The sequence below is a fragment of the Carassius auratus genome, chromosome 18, assembly GCF_003368295.1.
Source record: "Carassius auratus strain Wakin chromosome 18, ASM336829v1, whole genome shotgun sequence".
NCBI lineage: Eukaryota > Metazoa > Chordata > Actinopteri > Cypriniformes > Cyprinidae > Carassius > Carassius auratus.
Window position 1 is genome coordinate 15,750,746 of NC_039260.1, and position 18,815 is coordinate 15,769,560.

At 39.6% G+C, this 18,815-nt stretch overlaps 1 protein-coding gene across 5 annotated transcripts; it reads left to right on the forward strand.

Moving 5' to 3' along the window:
- Positions 1–13,489: 13,489 nt before the first annotated feature.
- Positions 13,490–16,274, forward strand: LOC113118825 (uncharacterized). Of its 5 annotated transcripts, XR_003294381.1 has the most exons (10): positions 13,490–13,546; positions 13,632–13,724; positions 13,924–13,989; positions 14,450–14,515; positions 14,604–14,696; positions 14,915–14,990; positions 15,075–15,137; positions 15,521–15,735; positions 15,873–16,032; positions 16,115–16,274. XR_003294381.1 is itself a non-coding variant. In XM_026288237.1 (9 exons), the coding sequence occupies exons 2-9, from the start codon at positions 14,664–14,666 to the stop codon at positions 16,143–16,145; spliced, it is 570 nt and encodes a 189-aa protein (XP_026144022.1). In that variant the 5' UTR covers positions 14,451–14,515; positions 14,604–14,663; the 3' UTR covers positions 16,146–16,274. The 5 variants fall into 5 exon arrangements, 4 of the variants coding, with proteins under 4 accessions (XP_026144022.1, XP_026144019.1, XP_026144020.1 ...); XM_026288237.1 differs by lacking the exons at positions 13,490–13,546; positions 13,632–13,724; positions 13,924–13,989 and adding exons at positions 14,795–14,839; positions 15,382–15,432 and having other exon boundaries at positions 14,451–14,515; positions 15,977–16,032; XM_026288234.1 differs by lacking the exons at positions 13,490–13,546; positions 13,632–13,724; positions 13,924–13,989 and adding an exon at positions 15,382–15,432 and having other exon boundaries at positions 14,451–14,515.
- Positions 16,275–18,815: the final 2,541 nt, after the last annotated feature.

Genomic DNA, 18,815 nt, shown 5'->3' on the forward strand with positions numbered 1-18,815 from the left:
AGCTTGATGAGGTTCGGTGTTGTCTATCCCCTTTCCGGGGATTCCATCGGAGACCTCCAGCCACGGTCACGGTTGTCGTGAGTTTGGCTGAAGAGGTTTGCATCTCGTTGAGTCTCCTGTATAGGATGAAGGTCACGCCAAGGGTCAGGGCGGGACCAATGACAGTGGAGATGCACCGTGCAGTGTCAGCAGCAGTCCAGGCTCGGACTGCAGCTGACGGGTTCAGAACGGGCTGTCGAGACAGTGCTTGGAGGGCTGTGTCGACGGGAGTAATGTCAATGTGTTGGGTGGCATCTTTCAGTACTTGATCAAGCAGGTTGACACGGGTGGCAGTGTCATGCTGGTCGTAGGTCAGTGTAGCTGTGCGCACAGGAGTGTTGATGAGCCATCTGAGTCTGGGTAAAGTCATTCTGGAAGACAGTAAACAGCAGTTTCATGGAGTTTACGGTCTGGTTCGCTGCATTGACACTGGACATACCAATGTTAAACTTTATGGCGCCAGCAGCGGTTCTGAGCAAAGCTCCCGGGAACTGTTTGGAGCGGTGGTGGCGTCCACCTAACTCCATTTGTGTAACAGTCACTTTCTCATGTTGGCTGAACATGTGTTTGACATCGGCCTCAGTGTGAGTGAGGGAGTCCTCTCTCCATCAGATCCCTGTCCAGCTGTATTGGGTTACAGTGCTGGGGTAGTGTGCCCTGTCGTCGGTGATCCGGAGTCTCGGTGGTTCTCGGTGGCAGCTGTCCTCTCTTTGGCTGACAGCACAGCACGACAAACCACAACAGCATCCTGGTGCAGATAACAGGGAGTGAGAGAGAGAAAGGGAAGGAAGAAACAAGCGAGGGCTGTCTTTGGTTGGACAGGGCAGTCTCTTTGCTTCGTGGGCAGCGACTGGGTTTAGCTCGCCCTGGCCCATGTTTTGCCACATCTTGCTGCTGGCATGCACAGTGCGAGCTCCACACATTCAGGTGAGGATTGGAAGAAACCCAGCGTGTGGTTTAAGGTTTGACCACATTGCAGGTTGAGCCGAACAGCGACCCCTTTGGTGTAAGCTGGTACCACCGTACCCTGTTCGTTGACTAAGGTGCAGAGGCTTGAACTTGAGCTTGAGTCTGTCGTTAGGGTGTTGTACCCATGGCTTGCTGTTGGGGTTCCCGTGACCTCTGTGACCTGACAGTCTGGCTCTGGCAACCTGTGTGGCAGGAGGGAAAGAGGTTCTCGCACTTGAGCAAAGTCTTTTAGCTGTTTGAAGTTCAGTAAAGGGACAAAGTGGTCTAGCAGGTCTTTGCCGATGAGAAATGTATGAGTGTTCATTGGTGAGACATAAATGGGATGTACTAGACTCATCAGACCGATTGTCAGGTGAATGGAAACAACCTGTTCAGAGCGGATGTCATTCTGGCTGTACGACTGTACATTCAGTTCACAAGTTTGAGGTGTAAGAGTTCGATCTCGTCTCTTAGCTTCAAATTGGAGTCTTTTGAAAAGTTCAGATGAGATCACCGTCAGGTTTGATCCTGTGTTGATCAGGTCTTTCATGCTCACTCCTTTTCGGCCCACCCCCTTTTCGACAAGGCTGCCCAGGAATGTTGGCATCAGGGCATGTGTGACGATCGATGGGTGGTTAGGACCGGTCTTGTGTAGCTCGTTGCAAAGGCAGGTAGTCAAAACAGCATTTTCTGGTACCTTGTGTTTGTGGTACCTGGTGTGAGGACCTGTGCTGTCTCATTCAGGGTGTGCAGTTGTCAGCTGTGGAGCTTGGGTGATGCTGTCACCTTGTGATGTGACAGTTAGCTCTGTGGTCTGTGGATGACGAGCAGTGTTCTGGGTGCTTGGCTCATACAGATGGCAGTTAGACAGGGTGTTGGTTTCAGTTCTTATGTTTAGACATACAATGTCTGGTTCATCTTCCTTGTCTTTCTTGCAAGTTTTCATGTAAAGAAGCTCTTTCAGCATCCTCAGGATCTCTGCTGTAGGGAAATGCAGGCCCAGGTTTTATAGTCTCTTTCTTTCAGTTCAGTCTCTGCTCTTTTTAGGAGAGTGTCACCTTGCTGGAGTTTTTTGTTGCGTTCTTTTCTGGCTTCTCTCTCCAGCTGTTCTCTTTGATCTGTGTTGAGGTGAAGGTCTTGCAGGGCATTGTGAAGTCTTTCTACTTCTTTCTGTAGCTCTGGATCTGTGTCGTCCTCTTTTTCGCGCTGGTTCTGGGTCTTGAGAAGGAGCTGATCAAGGCGACTCTGGGTTGGGGCCTGGTCTTTCCAGGCCTCCTCAGCTTGAAGCTTAAGCGTTGCTGCTTGCTGTTCAAGGTCGATGTTGCTCCGTTCACTGAGCCGTGCCTGGGCGACGAGAATGTGAACTAGGCTTCCGAAGATCCTGGCGAGTTCTTTGTAGTAGTCGCTTTGGGTTGGAACATGTGCCATCAGTTCATCTAGCTCGGTGTCTAGTTGCTCTGGGTGCTGCAGGTTACTGGCATCCTTGGGCAGGAAGGGGGTCGTCACTGCTTTCAACCATGAAAGCACTGCTGGACTGGAAGACTGGAACATCCTGACTCCCTGTCAGTGAGAGAAGCACAGTACACACACAAAAAGACCAATGTAACTTCGTTCTACTGTTAACGAGCTATATTCATACGGGCTGTGCTGTTTAGGAGAATTTTTGGGGCTAACTGATCCAAACAGTCAGACAGTTCAGTAGCCAATTAACTTGGGTCAACAAAGGACCTGAAATGGAGATTTGACAGGCAGTAGCCTAGCGGGTCGCGTGATGACACCGGCTGCTGGTTGTCGCTCTACTATTTAGCTTCTTTGGTGGCTCTCACAGGTGTAGCAACAATCACTTTCTGGGGAATAATTAACTCAAATGAAGTGAATATTCATGAGTCTATGAATATAACGTGCTTATTGCTTACAAATATTAAATTACCCAAAGAGGGAATATTTAATCATTTAAAGGTAACCTTTACTAGAATTAATTTAAGTTAATCTAGACAATCTGTTCGTCCAGCGAACTGGAAGCTAGACTTCCTTATCAAAATTCAATAAAAATACCCTTCTTACAAACTCCAAGAAATATTAATCTTCTGATCAGAAAAAAAAACAATATTTTCTGTGTCTGTACTACTAAGATTACTGAAATTAATTCATATAAAACAAAGCTCGTAGCGTAGATCACACGATTCAGGGACTTCGATCTCAATGAGCAATAAAACAATTCAATTCAAGCAAATTATAGGATTTAATAAAACAGACTAAAGAGTACATAACTACAATTCACACGGAGTAAATATGAGTATATAGCAAAACGAAAATACAATTTAAACAAGGTAAATTAACAAGAATAATAATGAGATAAATGAGAGAGAGAGATAAAGAGAGAGAGAGAGAGAGAGAGTGAAAGTGAAAAGCAATCTCAGCGTGGCAATTTCAAACAGTTAACTTTGCAAGAGACCCCAAGTCATTGAATGATTTCACAAACATGGAATAGCCTAGACAACCTTAAACAATTTTAGTTGCGATATAAGAAAGTACTTGCTTTGATCTGGCTCTTGTGCGTAGCTGCGCTCAAACTGTCCGGTCTGCGTGGTTCTTTCCAGAGCAGATGATACGCGAGCTCGATGGTTAACGCGAAGGTAAACTTTGCCAAAAGATGACTAGACTTAAGTTCGTTTGGCTCGTGAAGGCAATTGAACGAAGTCAAATATCAGCAGACAATAAAGAAAAACTAGAATGAAACGAAAAGTAAAGAAGAATAACGGAGAACTTCTTGAAGTCCGGTTGCAAAGCTGGGAATCCTCTTTTCTCTCTGGCGGAATGCCCCGAATACAGGTTTCCCTGAGCTTTTAAGTAAATCTAGGTTTACACCTATTTTTTTAGTATGAGCCAATGAAGTGTAAACAAACTAAGGCGGGAAAAATCTTCTTTGTTTGCTGATCTCCGCCCACTGGTCTAATTTATGGCGATGTCAAAGTTAAACATTTTTCTTAAGCAAGATCGTTCCTCTGAAACAATGCATCTTTTTGTAATTTGCTATCAAGATTCGTTACAGTCGTGTTTTTACGATTATACCGACACTAAGAACTATGATTTTACCAGTCCCGTATCCAAAGGTACAGAGTTATTCTTAACGAAATGCATATAAAGTTTGCATTAAACACACAGTAACATTCATATATTCCACTATGCCGCATACATACATTTGAGCACAAAAAGGGAGACATTAAAATACATTTAGAGGTAGTTTTAGTAAAAGAAGGTCCATGGGCCAGCAAAAATGCTTGTGCCTGTTTTTGAGTGTGTGTGCGTCTCATGAATGTGTGTGCGTCTGTTTCACTGGAATGTGCGATCAAGAAGGGGGGGTGTTTGTCTTCCCTTTTGAAGTTCGATATCGCATCTCTGGATAGTCTCCAAGGTGTTATAACTCTCATCCTCGCCAGGACATTGCCGTCATGGCGGCGCCCAGGGTGGTGAGTTATGTTGTAAGAGGGTTGTAAAACGAAAGTCCTTGTTTTTTCTTTAACTCACGTTCTGGTCTTTGAGTGTAGAATGTGTCAAAAGGGTCAGGATTCATTAACATGGAACAGATGGTTGAATACCATCCGCTCATTGGTGTTACACAGGTTACTGTCTCTATGTGAAATGAAAGAAACAAATCACAACAGAACAGAGGATAGAAAAAGATCAAAGTGAAACAACAATTGAAATGAGATAAAAACAATAGAAACACAATGTGTTAGTGAGAATAAGGAGGCCTAAGCATACTGCTAGATTTTAAGATAGGGCCAACAGGTGAGTGGGCTATCTGGGTAGGAAACCTAGAAATATGGAGTGGCTTGAAGAAGCAAAAGGGTCAAACACTTAAAATATATCCGGGGAATATCTAATATTCTGTGGCTTATAATAAATGGCTGTGTTTTATCACATTTGGTTCACCTGGGTGAATTGAAGTCATTCAGGTGGAAACCAGTGGCTTGGTCAACCTCTCCGGCGCTCCCGAAACACTCAACCGCAAGTGCCCCCGGCCCTCCGGTACTCTGACGTTGCGCCCTCTCAAACAGCTTGTGACTTTTAACACAACCTTTGGAGTGCCAAAGACACTGTGACACACGCTCCCTTTCTCGTCGTCTAATTTACACCGAGAGAGAGAGATTTATCTGGTACAGTGAATTTTTCTGAGCAGCAGGATACTGTATACACTCAAAAAAATATTTAACCCCAAAAGCTAAAACTTATTTAATTCAATTAGATGTCAATTTTCCATCCAATGTAATCACATAAATCCAACGCAAAAGTTAATATTTGTTTAAGCTTCACCTTTTCATGTTCAGTTAACGTAAATGAATTAAATACAATATATGAAAACTGATGAACTGTGATTTAAGCTTGTATAATACATAAACTTTACTCATTTTCAATAACTTATTGTTACTTGCTTTATATAAGCACCTTACATTTTCTTAATCCTATTGAATAAATGGACAAAACATGTTACATTTTCAAACCTTTATTGTTGTAATTGAAAGTGACAAAAGTGAAAGTGACGTGACATTCAGCCAAGTATGGTGACCCATACTCAGAATTTGCGCTCTGCATTTAACCCATCCGAAGTGCACACACACAGAGCAGTGAACACACACACACACACTGTGAGCACACACCCGGAGCAGTGTTCATCATTTATGCTGCGGTACCCGGGGTGGCAGTTGGGGGTTCGATGCCTTGCTCAAGGGCACCTAAGTCGTGGTATTGAAGGTGGAGAGAGCACTGTACATGCACTCCCCCCACCCACAATTCCTGCAGGCCCGGGACTCGAACTCACAACTTTTCGATTGCCAGTTCAACTCTAACCATTGGGCCGCAACTTCTCTATTTTTATAATTTTAGCTAACTTGGCAGGTCCTCAACCCAACCACAAGCTCCACACTTCACCACAACGGTAACTCGCACAAAATACACTAATATAAAGTCTTTTAAAATGCCCATATAATAGAGCATTAGACATGAAAAAGTCTCCTTATTATCACATTTTACTAAAAACTGCATAAAATAACACTTTATTTCAACATTTTCTCTCCCCATATCCAGTCCTGTGCAAAGCATGATGGGAAGTGTAAAACTTATTTTGAGGTACTTGATTGAAACATGTTCTTTCAAAATGAAAACTTTATGTTAAACCAATGAGTCAAAGTTTTAAGTCAGTTTAACATGACACAATCATGTTGAACTGAAAAATAGCCAAAATGGCATTAATTCAACATGAATTGTTCAGATAAAGTGAACAAATGTGAAAAATCATTTTTTTGAGTGTATGTTCACGTAAAACATAACCGACTGTGTTAATGAGAGTACTTGTATGTGTTCATTCAGAAGTTACGATACGCTAAAGACTAATCAGTTCTGTGTAAGCTCATTGTCTGAAACGCTGCTTTACATTTACATTTATTCATTTAGCAGACGCTTTTATCCAAAGCGACTTACAGATGAAGACAGTGGAAGCAATCAAAAACAACAAAAAGAGCAATGATATATAAGTGCTATAACAAGTCTCAGTTAGGTTAACACAGTAAACATAGCATGGGATTTTAAATAATATAATAAATAAAAAGAAAACAGATAGAATAAAATAAAAAAAATAAAAATTAAATAAATAAATAAAAGAATAGAGCAAGCTAGTTAGAGGTCTTTACACATACACACACATACATATACAATTGCGTAATAAAGAATATAGAATAAGAATATAGAATATATATAAGAATATAGAATACAAAAAGATTAGAAAGGTAGTTAGATTTTTTAAAGAATAGAATTAGAATAGTGAGTGTTAAAGTTAGAGGGTCAAATAAAGATGTAAGAGATGGGTTTTAAGCCGATTCTTGAAGATGGCTAAAGACTCAGCTGCTCGGATTGAGTTGGGGAGTTCATTACACCAAAAGGGAACATTTAATTTAAAAGTCTGTAAAAGTGACTTTGTGCTTCTTTGGGATGGCACAATCAAGCGACGTTCACTTGCAAAATGCAAGCTTCTAGAGGGCACATAAGTCTGAAGTAACAAATTTAGGTAAATGGGTGCAGACCTTTGTTAGTTTTGTAGGTAAACATCAATGCCTTGAATTTTATGCGAGCAGCTATTGGAAGCCAGTGCAAATTGATAAACAGAGGTGTGACGTGTATTCTTTTTGGCTCATTAAAAATTAATCTTGCTGCCGCAGTCTGAATTAATTGTAAAGGTTTGATAGAATTGGCTGGAAGACCTGCCAAGAGGGCATTGCAATAGTCCAGTCTGGACAGAACAAGAGCTTGAACAAGGAGTTGTGCAGCATGTTCCGAAAGAAAGGGCTTGATCTTCTTGATGTTGAATAAAGCAAATCTGCAGGATCGGACAGTTTTAGCAATGTGGTCTGAGAAAGTCAGCTGATCATCAATCATAACTCCAAGGCTTTTAGCTGTTTTTGAAGGAGTTATGGTTGATGTGCCTAACTTGATGGTGAAATTGTGATGGAACGATGGGTTTGCTGGAATCACAAGCAGTCCTCATCCAGGAAGAAATGTCTGTTAGACAAGCTGACATGCGAATAGCTACCCTCGGATCATCAGGATGGAATGAGAGGTAGAGTTGAGTGTCATCAGCATAGCAGTGGTATGAAAAGCCATGTTTCTGAATGACAGAACCTAATGATGCCATGTAGACCCGGTGTTCCTCCCTCTCACCACTAGAGGGCGCCACTTCCCAATCTCCCGGACTCATTCACCATACACTATACACCTGGTTCACTCGGTACACCTGTTTTGCATCCACTCACTCACTTAGACACACACAGCTGATCCCCATTTGTTCACGTACATATATTCTCCTCACTCCCACCACTCGGCCTGCCTGGATTAATTGTACTTGTGAATTGTTGATTGTTATTTCTAGAGTGTTCCTCGAGATGTGTGTGGTTTCCCAGTGATCGTGTTTGAGCCCATTTTGTTTTGCCTTGTTGGCCTTTTTGTTGTGTTCTGATTAAAGTAAGTTATTCCTTGCATCTGGAACCTGACCTTGTTATTTCCTCGGCGCCGTCTCTACCGCGCCATGACAGAATCCAGGCAGCAGTTATGGGTCCAGCAGGGATGTTCCTCGACTTCCGCCAGGGAGAACGAGGCATCGAGGACTATGCCTGGGACTTCGTGGGGGCGGCTCGGTTGTCGGTGACAGAGAAGACCTGTCTTATGGTCTTCTTCTGGGGAGGACTGGCCGAGCCCTTTAAATCTTCCATGCCCATACTGGAACCCCGACGAGACGCTGGAGGACTACGTGAACCTGGCTCTGGAGTTGAGTGGCTCAGCTGGGGTGCCCTACCCTGGTAGGGGAGAAGACCCAGGAAGTTCCCGGCGAGGAGGCGGGTGCCGTTCACGACTCCCCCGAGGAGGAGGCGGGGCTTGCCGTTCACGAGTAACCGAGGAGAAGGCGGGGCTTGCCATTCACGAGTCCCCCGAGGAGGCGGGGCTTGCCGTTCACGAGTCCCCCGAGGAGGCGGCGGGTGCCGTTCACGAGTCCCCCGAGGAGGCAGCGAGTGCCGTTCACGAGTCCCCCGAGGAGGCGGGGGTTGGTGCTCACGAGTTCCCCGAGGAGGCTGGGTTTGGCGCTCACGAGTCCCCAGAGGAGGCGGCGACGTCGAGTGCCGTTCACGAGTCCCCCGAGGAGGCGGCGGGGCTTGCCGTTCACGAGTCCCCTGAGGAGGAGGCGGGGCTCGCCGTTCACAAATCCCCCGAAGAGGAGGCGGGGCTTGCCATTCACGAGTCCCCCGAGGAGGCGGGGTGCCATTTACATGTCCAATCAACGAGTCCACAACTCATTCAATCATTACACAATACAGAATAGACATAAATGAAATGATATGAAGCTGGAGATTGTGGATTCTATTTTAGATTGTGATAGACCAGATATTTTTTTATAGTTTTATGCATGTTGCTATTGTACAATTTGACTTATTCTCTTTCAAAGACTGTTCAGAAAACACACACACAAAAAAAGCACATTGTATTGAGATGGTTCAGCATATGTGAAACAACATAAATAATACTATTTGTCACAAACAACTTAACTTCTGAGTGTTTTCTGTAAAATAATATACAGATATCACATTATTCCATACTGCAAGTGTGCAAAAGATGATTTCATACTTATTTAGACTAAAATTTTATACAAAAATGGTATTATTCCTTCCTTCAGTTGGAATAGAATAACTTTTGCATAGATTAGGATATAAAGAAATTTCTTTTTTCCTCTATTAGCTGACATGTGCTGGAAGCACATGACATTGGTCTGAAGTTGCTAGGCCCTTCATTGCCTGAGCTATTCTATTTCAAACTTCAGTTTACACAAATAAAATAAAAAAGCGCCTTGTTTTTTCCCCTATTTATTATAACACAGACAGCATATATTGTCATTTTTATCACTTTCAACAGTGTTTTATGTAATTTCAAAGGGTTTCCTTTAAAATGATACCAAACTTTGTGAGCTTACACTTTTGCATGTGTATAGGCAAGCATTCAAAATTAGGTTAGAAAATGGAAAAACGGAAATCCCCAAAATAGCATTTGTGCTTGAGGATATATATATATATATATATATATATATATATATATATATATATATATATATATGAAATTAACAAGAATGTACCTGAAAGTGATCCAGGGCCTCGTTTTTACCAAAATGATTTACAATTTACTTTAATAAATATAAATATGTAAAAGGTATGCATTATAGTTGACACCTAGATGAACACCCAGTCAACACGTGAGATCATGCGATGATCACAGTGACACCACACAATCCTCATACTGTGATCCTCAGCATGTGTGTAAAGCGTGAGCTCAACGTGAGTTCATCTGATCCTCATACTGTGATCCTCAGCATGTGTGTAAAGCGTGAGCTCATTGTGAATGCTTCACACTCCGGTCCAGTTGGCGGTGGTAAATGCACCATCTAAGCTGGTCTTCCAACCAGAAATGGTGAGTGGCCTATTTACATACTTTTAGATGTGCAATGTGGTCTGCCCCTTTATTTTTTTTATTTTTTTTTTAGCAGAGTACTGCTCACACATGCTACATGTGTACCAGCCATTTTGCCTTCAGTAATCACACCAAAATTGCTAGCTGCAGCTAGTTTGCATATCAGTATTTGTGAATTGTTAGGCCTGTTATGTCAGACCATTACAACATTAATAACTTTATATTTCAATATATTATTATTTTTTTTTTATTTATACTTATATTTCAATAATTAACAAGCGCTGTAAAACAACAGTAAGCAAGAATGCTGCACTGGTGGAATAGCGTAAACTATCATTGCTCTTTGGATAAAAAGATGAAGTACGCCTACTCTTAGACACTCATATTAAAGATAAAAAGCCTTATTTCACCACGCTATATGACTAGTTTTTTAACAACAACTTCTATCTGCGGAACTGTAGCTGTTTTATGTTAAAAGCTTCAACGTCACTTCCCATTTACCAAAACTCAAAGTGACTGACATTCATCCTCTTATTAACATAACAAGCAACTTTACCCAGACATCAGATGCAAAACTACATCATTAAGAATGTAAAGTGTAGATCTACAAAAGTGTAGTTTAAAGTACTTTATGATACACACTTTCTTTAGGATACACAACAATTGTCCAAAGAAGACTTCTTAAACAATTATCAAATACAGTAATCAGTGAGATTGGCTAAAGTTGTCCTCTCAAACAAAAAAAAATGTGTAAAAGATTTATGTGTTTCATATAATGTTTAACTAATACAGAAGTTCTTTTTGGCCTGTTAGGATTTGGAAACAAAAATTAAGGCATTGAAAAGACAGCAACAAAAAGCTAGTAGAAAATCAAAAAAGATAATTTTGGCTCTTCTGAAAAAAAAAAAATGAAAACACTTCTGATAGTGAACACTCCTCCAGAGAACTTGAATCAGACTACTCATCAGACGACTCAGAGAATATGCTGAATGTTGTGGAGCAGCATCTAAATGAAGACTTGCAAGAACAGTATGATTCAGAATCACAAAAGAATACCATAATTAATATGCAAGATCAAGTGCTATGGTATGAAATTGATAAACTAAATGATTCCATGGATGTTACCAGTGAAAGTAACTCAGAGCTAGCTTGGTCTCTGGAGAAAAAGCTGTCTGAGTGGGCAATGAAATTCAACATCTCCATGACCTCTCTCACTCATTTGCTTGAGATTTTGAAGGAACATGACATTGATGTTCCAGCAGACGGACGAACACTATTCAAAACACCTCGTTCTGGCAGTTTGAGAATAACAGAAAAATCAGGTACATTTTAACTTTGAAAATGTCCATGCACTCATTTGGCAATATTATTCAGAAATCCCACTGAACTGTAAAATCTTGTTTTTGATAGGTGGCAAATACACATATTTTGGATTAAAGGAAGGTCTTACGCATACTCTGTCTGAGCAAGACACTTCAAAATACGACCACTTCGAGATTTCTTTGAATATTGATGGCTACCCATTTTCAAGTCTAAAAACCTGACAATGTGGCCACTTCAGTGTGCTTTCATCAACATTGATGAAGTGAAAAACAGTCCTTTTGTTGTTGCTCTGTTTTCTGGAGCAAAGAAACCAAATGATTTGGAGTTTTTGAGGGATTTTATGGAGGAGCTGCAATAACTGATGGAAACAGACTTTAAAGGGAAGACAATTGTCCTCAAAAACATCATTTGTGATGCACCAGCACGAGCCCTCATCAAAGGAATAGTTCAGTTTAATGGCCGCTATGGCTGTGACTTTTGTGATCTAAAGGGAGTTCATGAGAGCAAAATGCTTTTTTTGTATAAAGGAAATCTCAGAACCAATGAGTCATTTAGACAGAAGACCAATCCTGAACATCACAAAACAGATAGCCTTCTTTTGAATCTGGATATTGATATGATCAGGCAGTTCCCAATAGATCCCATGCATTGTGTAGATCTAAGAGTGACTAAGCGAATGTTGATGCTGTGGAAAGAAGGACCTTTGGCCCATAGATTATCAGCTGGACATCTTAGCACCATTACTTATTTTCATCAAGCTGTCCGACATCACATACCTCCTGAATTCAATAGGAAACCCAGGGGGTTAGATGAACTGAAGCACTGGAAAGCAACTGAATTCCGAACATTTTTGCTTTATACTGGACCAATGATTTTGAAATATGTTCTCGATAAGGAGAAGTATATTCACTTCCTTTAACTTAGTATTGGAATGCGCATCTTGTACAGTGAAAACCTAATGGAGCATCATGATTATGCAGATGAGCTGTTAACATATTTTGTAGAAAAAGGTAGCAGCCTGTATAGCATGAGTTTCATCTCATATAATGTGCATTGCTTGCTACATCTCACTGATGTTGCAAATTACAACAGATCATTACACTATTGTTCAGCGTACAAGTTTGAGAACAATATGGGTCAAATCAAGAGGTTTATCCGCGGTTCAAGTGATCCACTGATTCAAGTAGCTAACAGATTGGCAGAGAGGCAAGCAATATCAAGTTCTAAGAAATCAAATGTTAACTCTGGTACGCCAAAGAGAAAAGAATGTTACAGAATGACCAATGATAGCTACTGCCTTATACATGGAGGTTTTTTGCAGAATGGAACCTTTGTACACCAGAATAATTGGCATATTCAAAGGATTTCGGAATTACACTAAAATGTTACATACTGACACCACTCAACTGAGACATAAAGCAATCATGATACCTTTGTCATTGATTGATAAAGATGAATACAATGCGGTAGCGCTTATACCACTCATGCATTCAGTTTGATTAGCTAGTCAAGTAAGTCAGTAACATGCCTTTTTATTGCATGTTATCGTGATTTTGATCCAAAGACTATGAATAAAGTGTGTGTGTGTGTGTGTGCGTGCGTCTTTCAGTATCGAATTTGTTTATTCTGTGATGGACAGACATCTGTTGTACCAATCAGTTGGATTTTTGATGACAATGGAACATTGAAGTGTCGATGGACATCATCACTCTCAAACATTAAAAACAATTCTCCACCAAACCCTAACTGAAGGGTTTATGACGTTGTGAAGATCGTTGGACCATCAATTGGTAAGAAATTGCAATAATGGTGCATTTGAATTGAAAATGAATGTGATGCTGAAATGTGGGTATAAGAACACAAATTCAAGTTGTTGTGCCTAATATAAGACAATCACAATTTTAGTTTTACATAAGTATTTAACATTTCTGGAAGATTTTTTTCTCAATATTATGATAGGTGGTCTTATAAATTTACTAATCATAATATATTTATGTATTCTATGATGAATAAATAGTTGACTGAATTTCCATTATACACACAGTATACATAAACTTACCACTTACAGGAGACTATGATCAAGCAAATCAATACATCTCAGATTACACAACAGAGGACTCAATTACTTATTCAATGACAGACCCTGCAGTTGTGGAATTACCTGAGAAGAGAAAAAGGAAAAATATGCTCTGTGATGAAAGTGACATCAATTCAGAGACATCTTCCTGGGAAGGTCTGTATATATTGAAATGATTGGTATGAAGAAAACAATTTAGCCATAACTCTGTGATCATTCTTTATTTGTATGTACTAAACAGATGATATGAACTTGAAGCAGTCAGGAAATGAAGTGAAGCAATCTGGTCTGAAGTCAAGAAATGTCCCACTGCCCAGACCTCCTATATACCATGGTTAGCCTGTTTTAACTTTGATGTAGAACTTTGAACTTGCTAAAGCACTTTTATGTTTTTTCAATCCATTTTTTTTTTCTTTTGAACATTAGTCAATATTCAGCTCATTAAGAAAGTTCAGTGTGACAGTGTTTTAACTTTTTAACTAAACTTTTATTTAATAAAAAATATTTTTCTTCTGCATGATCTATCTTTAAAGATACTCTTCAGAGAAGTGGGGAAAAAGATGAGAATGATCCCAAGCCCACAAGCTCTGATGTCTCAGGTGATTTAAACATATACACACATATACAAAAGATAAATTCATGTATTAATGGTGTGTATAATGTGTTACTATTCAGAGGTTTTTACACTTTATATTGCCAAAACCCACCATATATGATGAACCTTTAGCTAAGTAGTAATGTAAACCTGAAGATAAACATTTTTAGTTCAGATGTTTTAGTTTTATAGAAGCTTTACAAAGAATTCTGTTTTACAAAGAAATACAAATCCCATACTACAGATAAAAAACAAATATAAACACTTAAATGTCTCTATCAAGAACTTAAAAATGTGACTGTAACGATGTTTGAATATATTAATATTTATGTTTTTTATGAATTTTATGAAGACCCTTACAACCCTCTGGAGGCCTGTTGTGGGTCCCCTGACCCCAGTTAGAAAACCCATGCATTCATGTATTGATGTACATTAAGCCACTTACTTCTATATCTTCCTCTCAGAATTTCATGATCTTCAACAACATCACATGACTTATAAAGCAATTACAGTGCAAACCAGGATACCAGGTGTGTATACATTGTTTATTCATTGTGTATACAAGGTTTGTTATGGCAAAAGATTAGGTGATCATACTAATTTTAATGTGATAAACAGATGATGTGCATTTAAAGAAGTCAAGAAATGCAATGAAGCGAGTTGGTCTGAAGACAAAGAATGTTCAGCTGGCCAAAACTCCCAGATACCATGGTAAGCTTGTGTTTTAACTTATCTAAGGAACTTAGCACAATCAGCTTTATAATTTTATTTGCAGATTTTGAATGTCTTATGTCTTTTCTTGAAAGTAGTCAAGAGTCCACTTATTCAGAAAGCTCTGTGTGTCAAAACATCTGGTGAATATGAAACACTTTTTCTCTCAAATTGAATCTGGTTAAGCTAATTTGATCATTCTAATTCACATTGTTCAGGTGACTGTCTGGATGATAACAATGAAAGCCCTGATGAGTTATTTAAACTCAAGCCAGCCCAACCCAGTATTCTTAGGTGAGACAATAGATATTCCCGTTAACACATGCAAACACATCACAAGGTACCTTATAAGAGAATTTTGTGTCATGACTCTCACAGATACTCTTCAGGAAAATGTGGCAATGCATGAGGATGATCATCCCAAAAGCTCTGCTTCTTCAGGTGAGTTATAATTTAATATAATTTATTGTGTGTGCGTGTGTGTTTTTTATTTTTATTTTTATTGTTTTTTTACATTGTACCAAATGTCCCCACAATTAAAGTGAACCACCTACATGTGCATTGTGGATAAAACGATCAGGGGAAAAAACGGTTTAATTAATGTAGAAAAATAAATATAGAAACAATATAACTGATTTAGATAAATGCAATTTCACTGACCTTATATATGTAATTTTGATAACAGGGAAGGAACCAAAGGAAACAAAATGCAAAGTCACCATGGAGAAATTGTTTTGTATGTGATATATCAATTAGACATTATTTATTTATAAAGACATAAAACATCCTTTGCTATATAACAATCTAACTTTACAATTTTTCAGATCTGAATACTAAGATACTCCAACAAATTAAAATGCTGGAACAGAGACAAGCTGTCATCATGAATGACTTGGCAAAAGTTAAGCCTGTTCTCATGAAGCGGGCAGAAGAAGATGCCCATGAGGAACTTTTTAAACAACAACAGTGCTCCAGCTTTGAAACGTTTGAAGCCTTCTGTCAGAGGCTTGAAGAAGACAAAAATTATCAAGAGCTTTATGTTAGTACTACTATATAAATTTAGCGTTTATTTTTACAACAAAGCCACAGTTTTTTTTTTGCAGCAGATACCATGTAAAATAAATGTTGAAGCCTGGTATATTTTAATCATGACAATATTATGTATGTTTTTGTCAGGTACACTATCTCATCCATACTCACGGCACCTCCAATATAGGTGAGATGGTGAAAGAGGCTTTAATAAGCATAGTGTCAGACAATGTTCTCTGTCTGTATAACAGAACGGGGAAAGATGGGAAGAAGGTGTTGCCACCTGTGCTCCTGACATGTTTGAAAAGTAAGTGTTTAAGTTTTGGTTTGTGAAGCTGGATGCTGCTATAGAAATTGTAATGTTAACACCTTGCTCTTTGTGTTTTTAGAATGTGTCAGGTCTTTTCACAAACAAAATGAAATAAAGGTGAAGAAGCTAAAAGTAACCACCAGAACAACACCAGACGCGGAATGTATTCGCCAAGTAGAATTTTTTTGTCCAACGCCAAAACCAGGCTGAAAAGGAAACCAAATAAAGGAAAAAGCTGACTTTTTGTTTGATTGTTTTTATTGATGGAAATAAGGAATGTGGGTGTAAAAGTTTGAGTTAACTGAATCATTTTAGATAACAGTGAACTAACACAATTATTGCATAGTGGTGTTATATGGTGATCTCACAGTATGAGCACACAGTGACCACAGTATGAGCACACAGTGATCACAGTATGAGCACACAGTGAGTGTGATGTGACCTCATATTTCCACCACAGTATGAGTGCACTGTGATTGTGCAGTCACCTCATGCTGTGAACAAAGTATGAGCACACAGTGAGAGCTCTTTGTGGTTACACTTTTAGTTCACTGTGACACTCACATTATGACCGCACCATGAGAATATTGTGAGCTCATAGTGACATCATTGTGAGATCAAATTGTTGACTGGGCAATTACAGTTGTTTTTATTATTGTACATTATTCTCCTCAAATGCTCTCGAAGTTAGAAAAGTGTAGTAGTCTATACCAATACCTCATGTAACTTTAGAGACGGTCCCTATATTTGCGAATATCGAACATCCAACGTCAAGCCAACTTTATGCCCGCTTTTTACTTTTTTTTTTTTTTACTTTCTTCTGTTTTCTTTCCTCTGCAACGGATGGTTGATGTCTTTTAACCAGGCATATATGTCCATCCATCAATTATGAACATTCAGCCGCAAACATGAGGTGCGAGCGTTTACAAGTGTGGTCGGGGGGAATGACAAGGTTTTTTTTTTTTTTTTTTTTTTGAGCACTGCCCCCCAGGGATTTGCTGCCCTACACAAACTGTGTACTCTGCATATAGAGAGCGGTGGTACTGCCTAAAATGTAATGTTTCTGTTAATATTGGGGGCTGAAATTCTTCAAGATTACATCTTCCTTGGGGAGTCCCTCAAGGTTCGATTCTTGCTCAAATTCTTTTCTCCCTTTATATGTTACCGTTAGGAGCAATTTTTCACAAATATAAAGTGTCATTCCATTGCAACGCTGATGATACGCAGATTTATTTGCCTGTGAGTGAGTTCAAACTCAAATTAAAATTCAAACTCACTTGACACTTTATTAGCATGCTTACACAATGTTAAAGAGGGGGTGAAAAGCTAATTTTCACTCAATCTCCTGTTAATCTTGAGTACGTATAGAGTAGTACTGCATCCTCCATATCTCCAAAAAGTCTTTAGTTATATTATATTTATTAGAGAAAGATAGTCTGTACTGATTTTTTCCGGAAAAAAACACGAGCGGCTGGAGGCGTGACGTGTGGGTGGAGCTAAAGAATCACGAGCACGACTAGGATTTTGCATTGAGAGCATTTGGAAGCTGTGACATTACCATCATCCAAAACAAACCATGGCTAACAGTAAGATTCAGCCGTATATTTTTGATCCAGAATCAGATCTCGAGGCTGAAATTGAACAAGAGCAGCAGCAGCAACGACTACAGCAGGACGTCTCTATGTAGTATATATTGAAACTATATATATTTGCTTAGCGGTTTTGGAAAGTGACTAAGTTCCACATTATGTCGTTTTTTTTTTTTTTTTTAAAGGGGGGGTGAAATGCTCGTTTTCACTCAATATCCTGTTAATCTTGAGTACCTATAGAGTAGTACTGCATCCTTCATAACACCAAAAAGTCTTTAGTTTTATTATATTTATAAGAGAAAGATAGTCTGTACCGATTTTTCCCGGAAAAACACGAGCGCCTGGAGGCGTCACGTGTGGGCGGAGCTAAAGAACAAGCACGAATTATGTCGATTGCAAGTGTCACAGGTAGCAGAAAGTGCAAGTAGCGATTGCAACTGACATTGTAATTTAGTTTATTTTTTTCTTGTCTTCGCCACCTGGCTACTGTTGTAAAATGTTGGGAAATTCGAACAAAAAGTTAAAAAAAAAATCAATAAAATAAAGAATAAAGACTGCAAGTGATGTCACTAGCGCAAGTGCAAGTGTCTGAGAGTGCAAGTGCAAGTCTGCAGCCAGACCCTCTTGCAACTCCGTTGATGCTCTGTAAAAATAAACTCCATCCACTGGTCCCTTAATGCTGTTTTTTTTTTTGGTAATCTGTACAGGGTTGTCTTGCCCTGGCAACCGAAAACACACTTTGGTGACATTTCGCTCTCTCACACTGGTCAGTGAATGTCTCTGCTCTGGTCTATGGGCACGCACGCGCTCTTCTGGGAGAAGTGCCCTTAGGACCCATATAAGGAAATTCTGCACCATCTAACGTCACACGGACCCATACTCGAAAAAAACTTTCCGAAACTTGTGACAAACCGGAAGGAGTATTTTTGGAACAAAAATACTCCTTCAAACGTACAACTTAATTTTTGAAACTTTGTCCATGTTTAGCATGGGAATCCAACTCTTTAACAGTGTAAAAATCTCAGTATGCATGAAATAGCATTTCACCCCCCTTTAAGGATTGGATGGCTGCAATTTTTTTAAAGGTTAATGAAAATAAAACTGATGTTATTGTGTTTGGCCCTAGAAAACATGAGGTGCTGCCGTGCTTGAAAGCAATTTTTTTGACTGGTTTTGTTAAATCTAATGTAA

Excerpts from the sequence above, each read along its gene's own strand:
- LOC113118825 (XM_026288234.1), top strand. The coding sequence starts at position 14,664 with ATGTTCAGCTGGCCAAAACTCCCAGATACCATG. Across the intron at positions 14,991-15,074 it reads GCCCAACCCAGTATTCTTAG|ATACTCTTCAGGAAAATGTG; the intron begins GTGAGACAATAG and ends TGACTCTCACAG. Across the intron at positions 15,138-15,381 it reads CAAAAGCTCTGCTTCTTCAG|GGAAGGAACCAAAGGAAACA; the intron begins GTGAGTTATAAT and ends TTTTGATAACAG.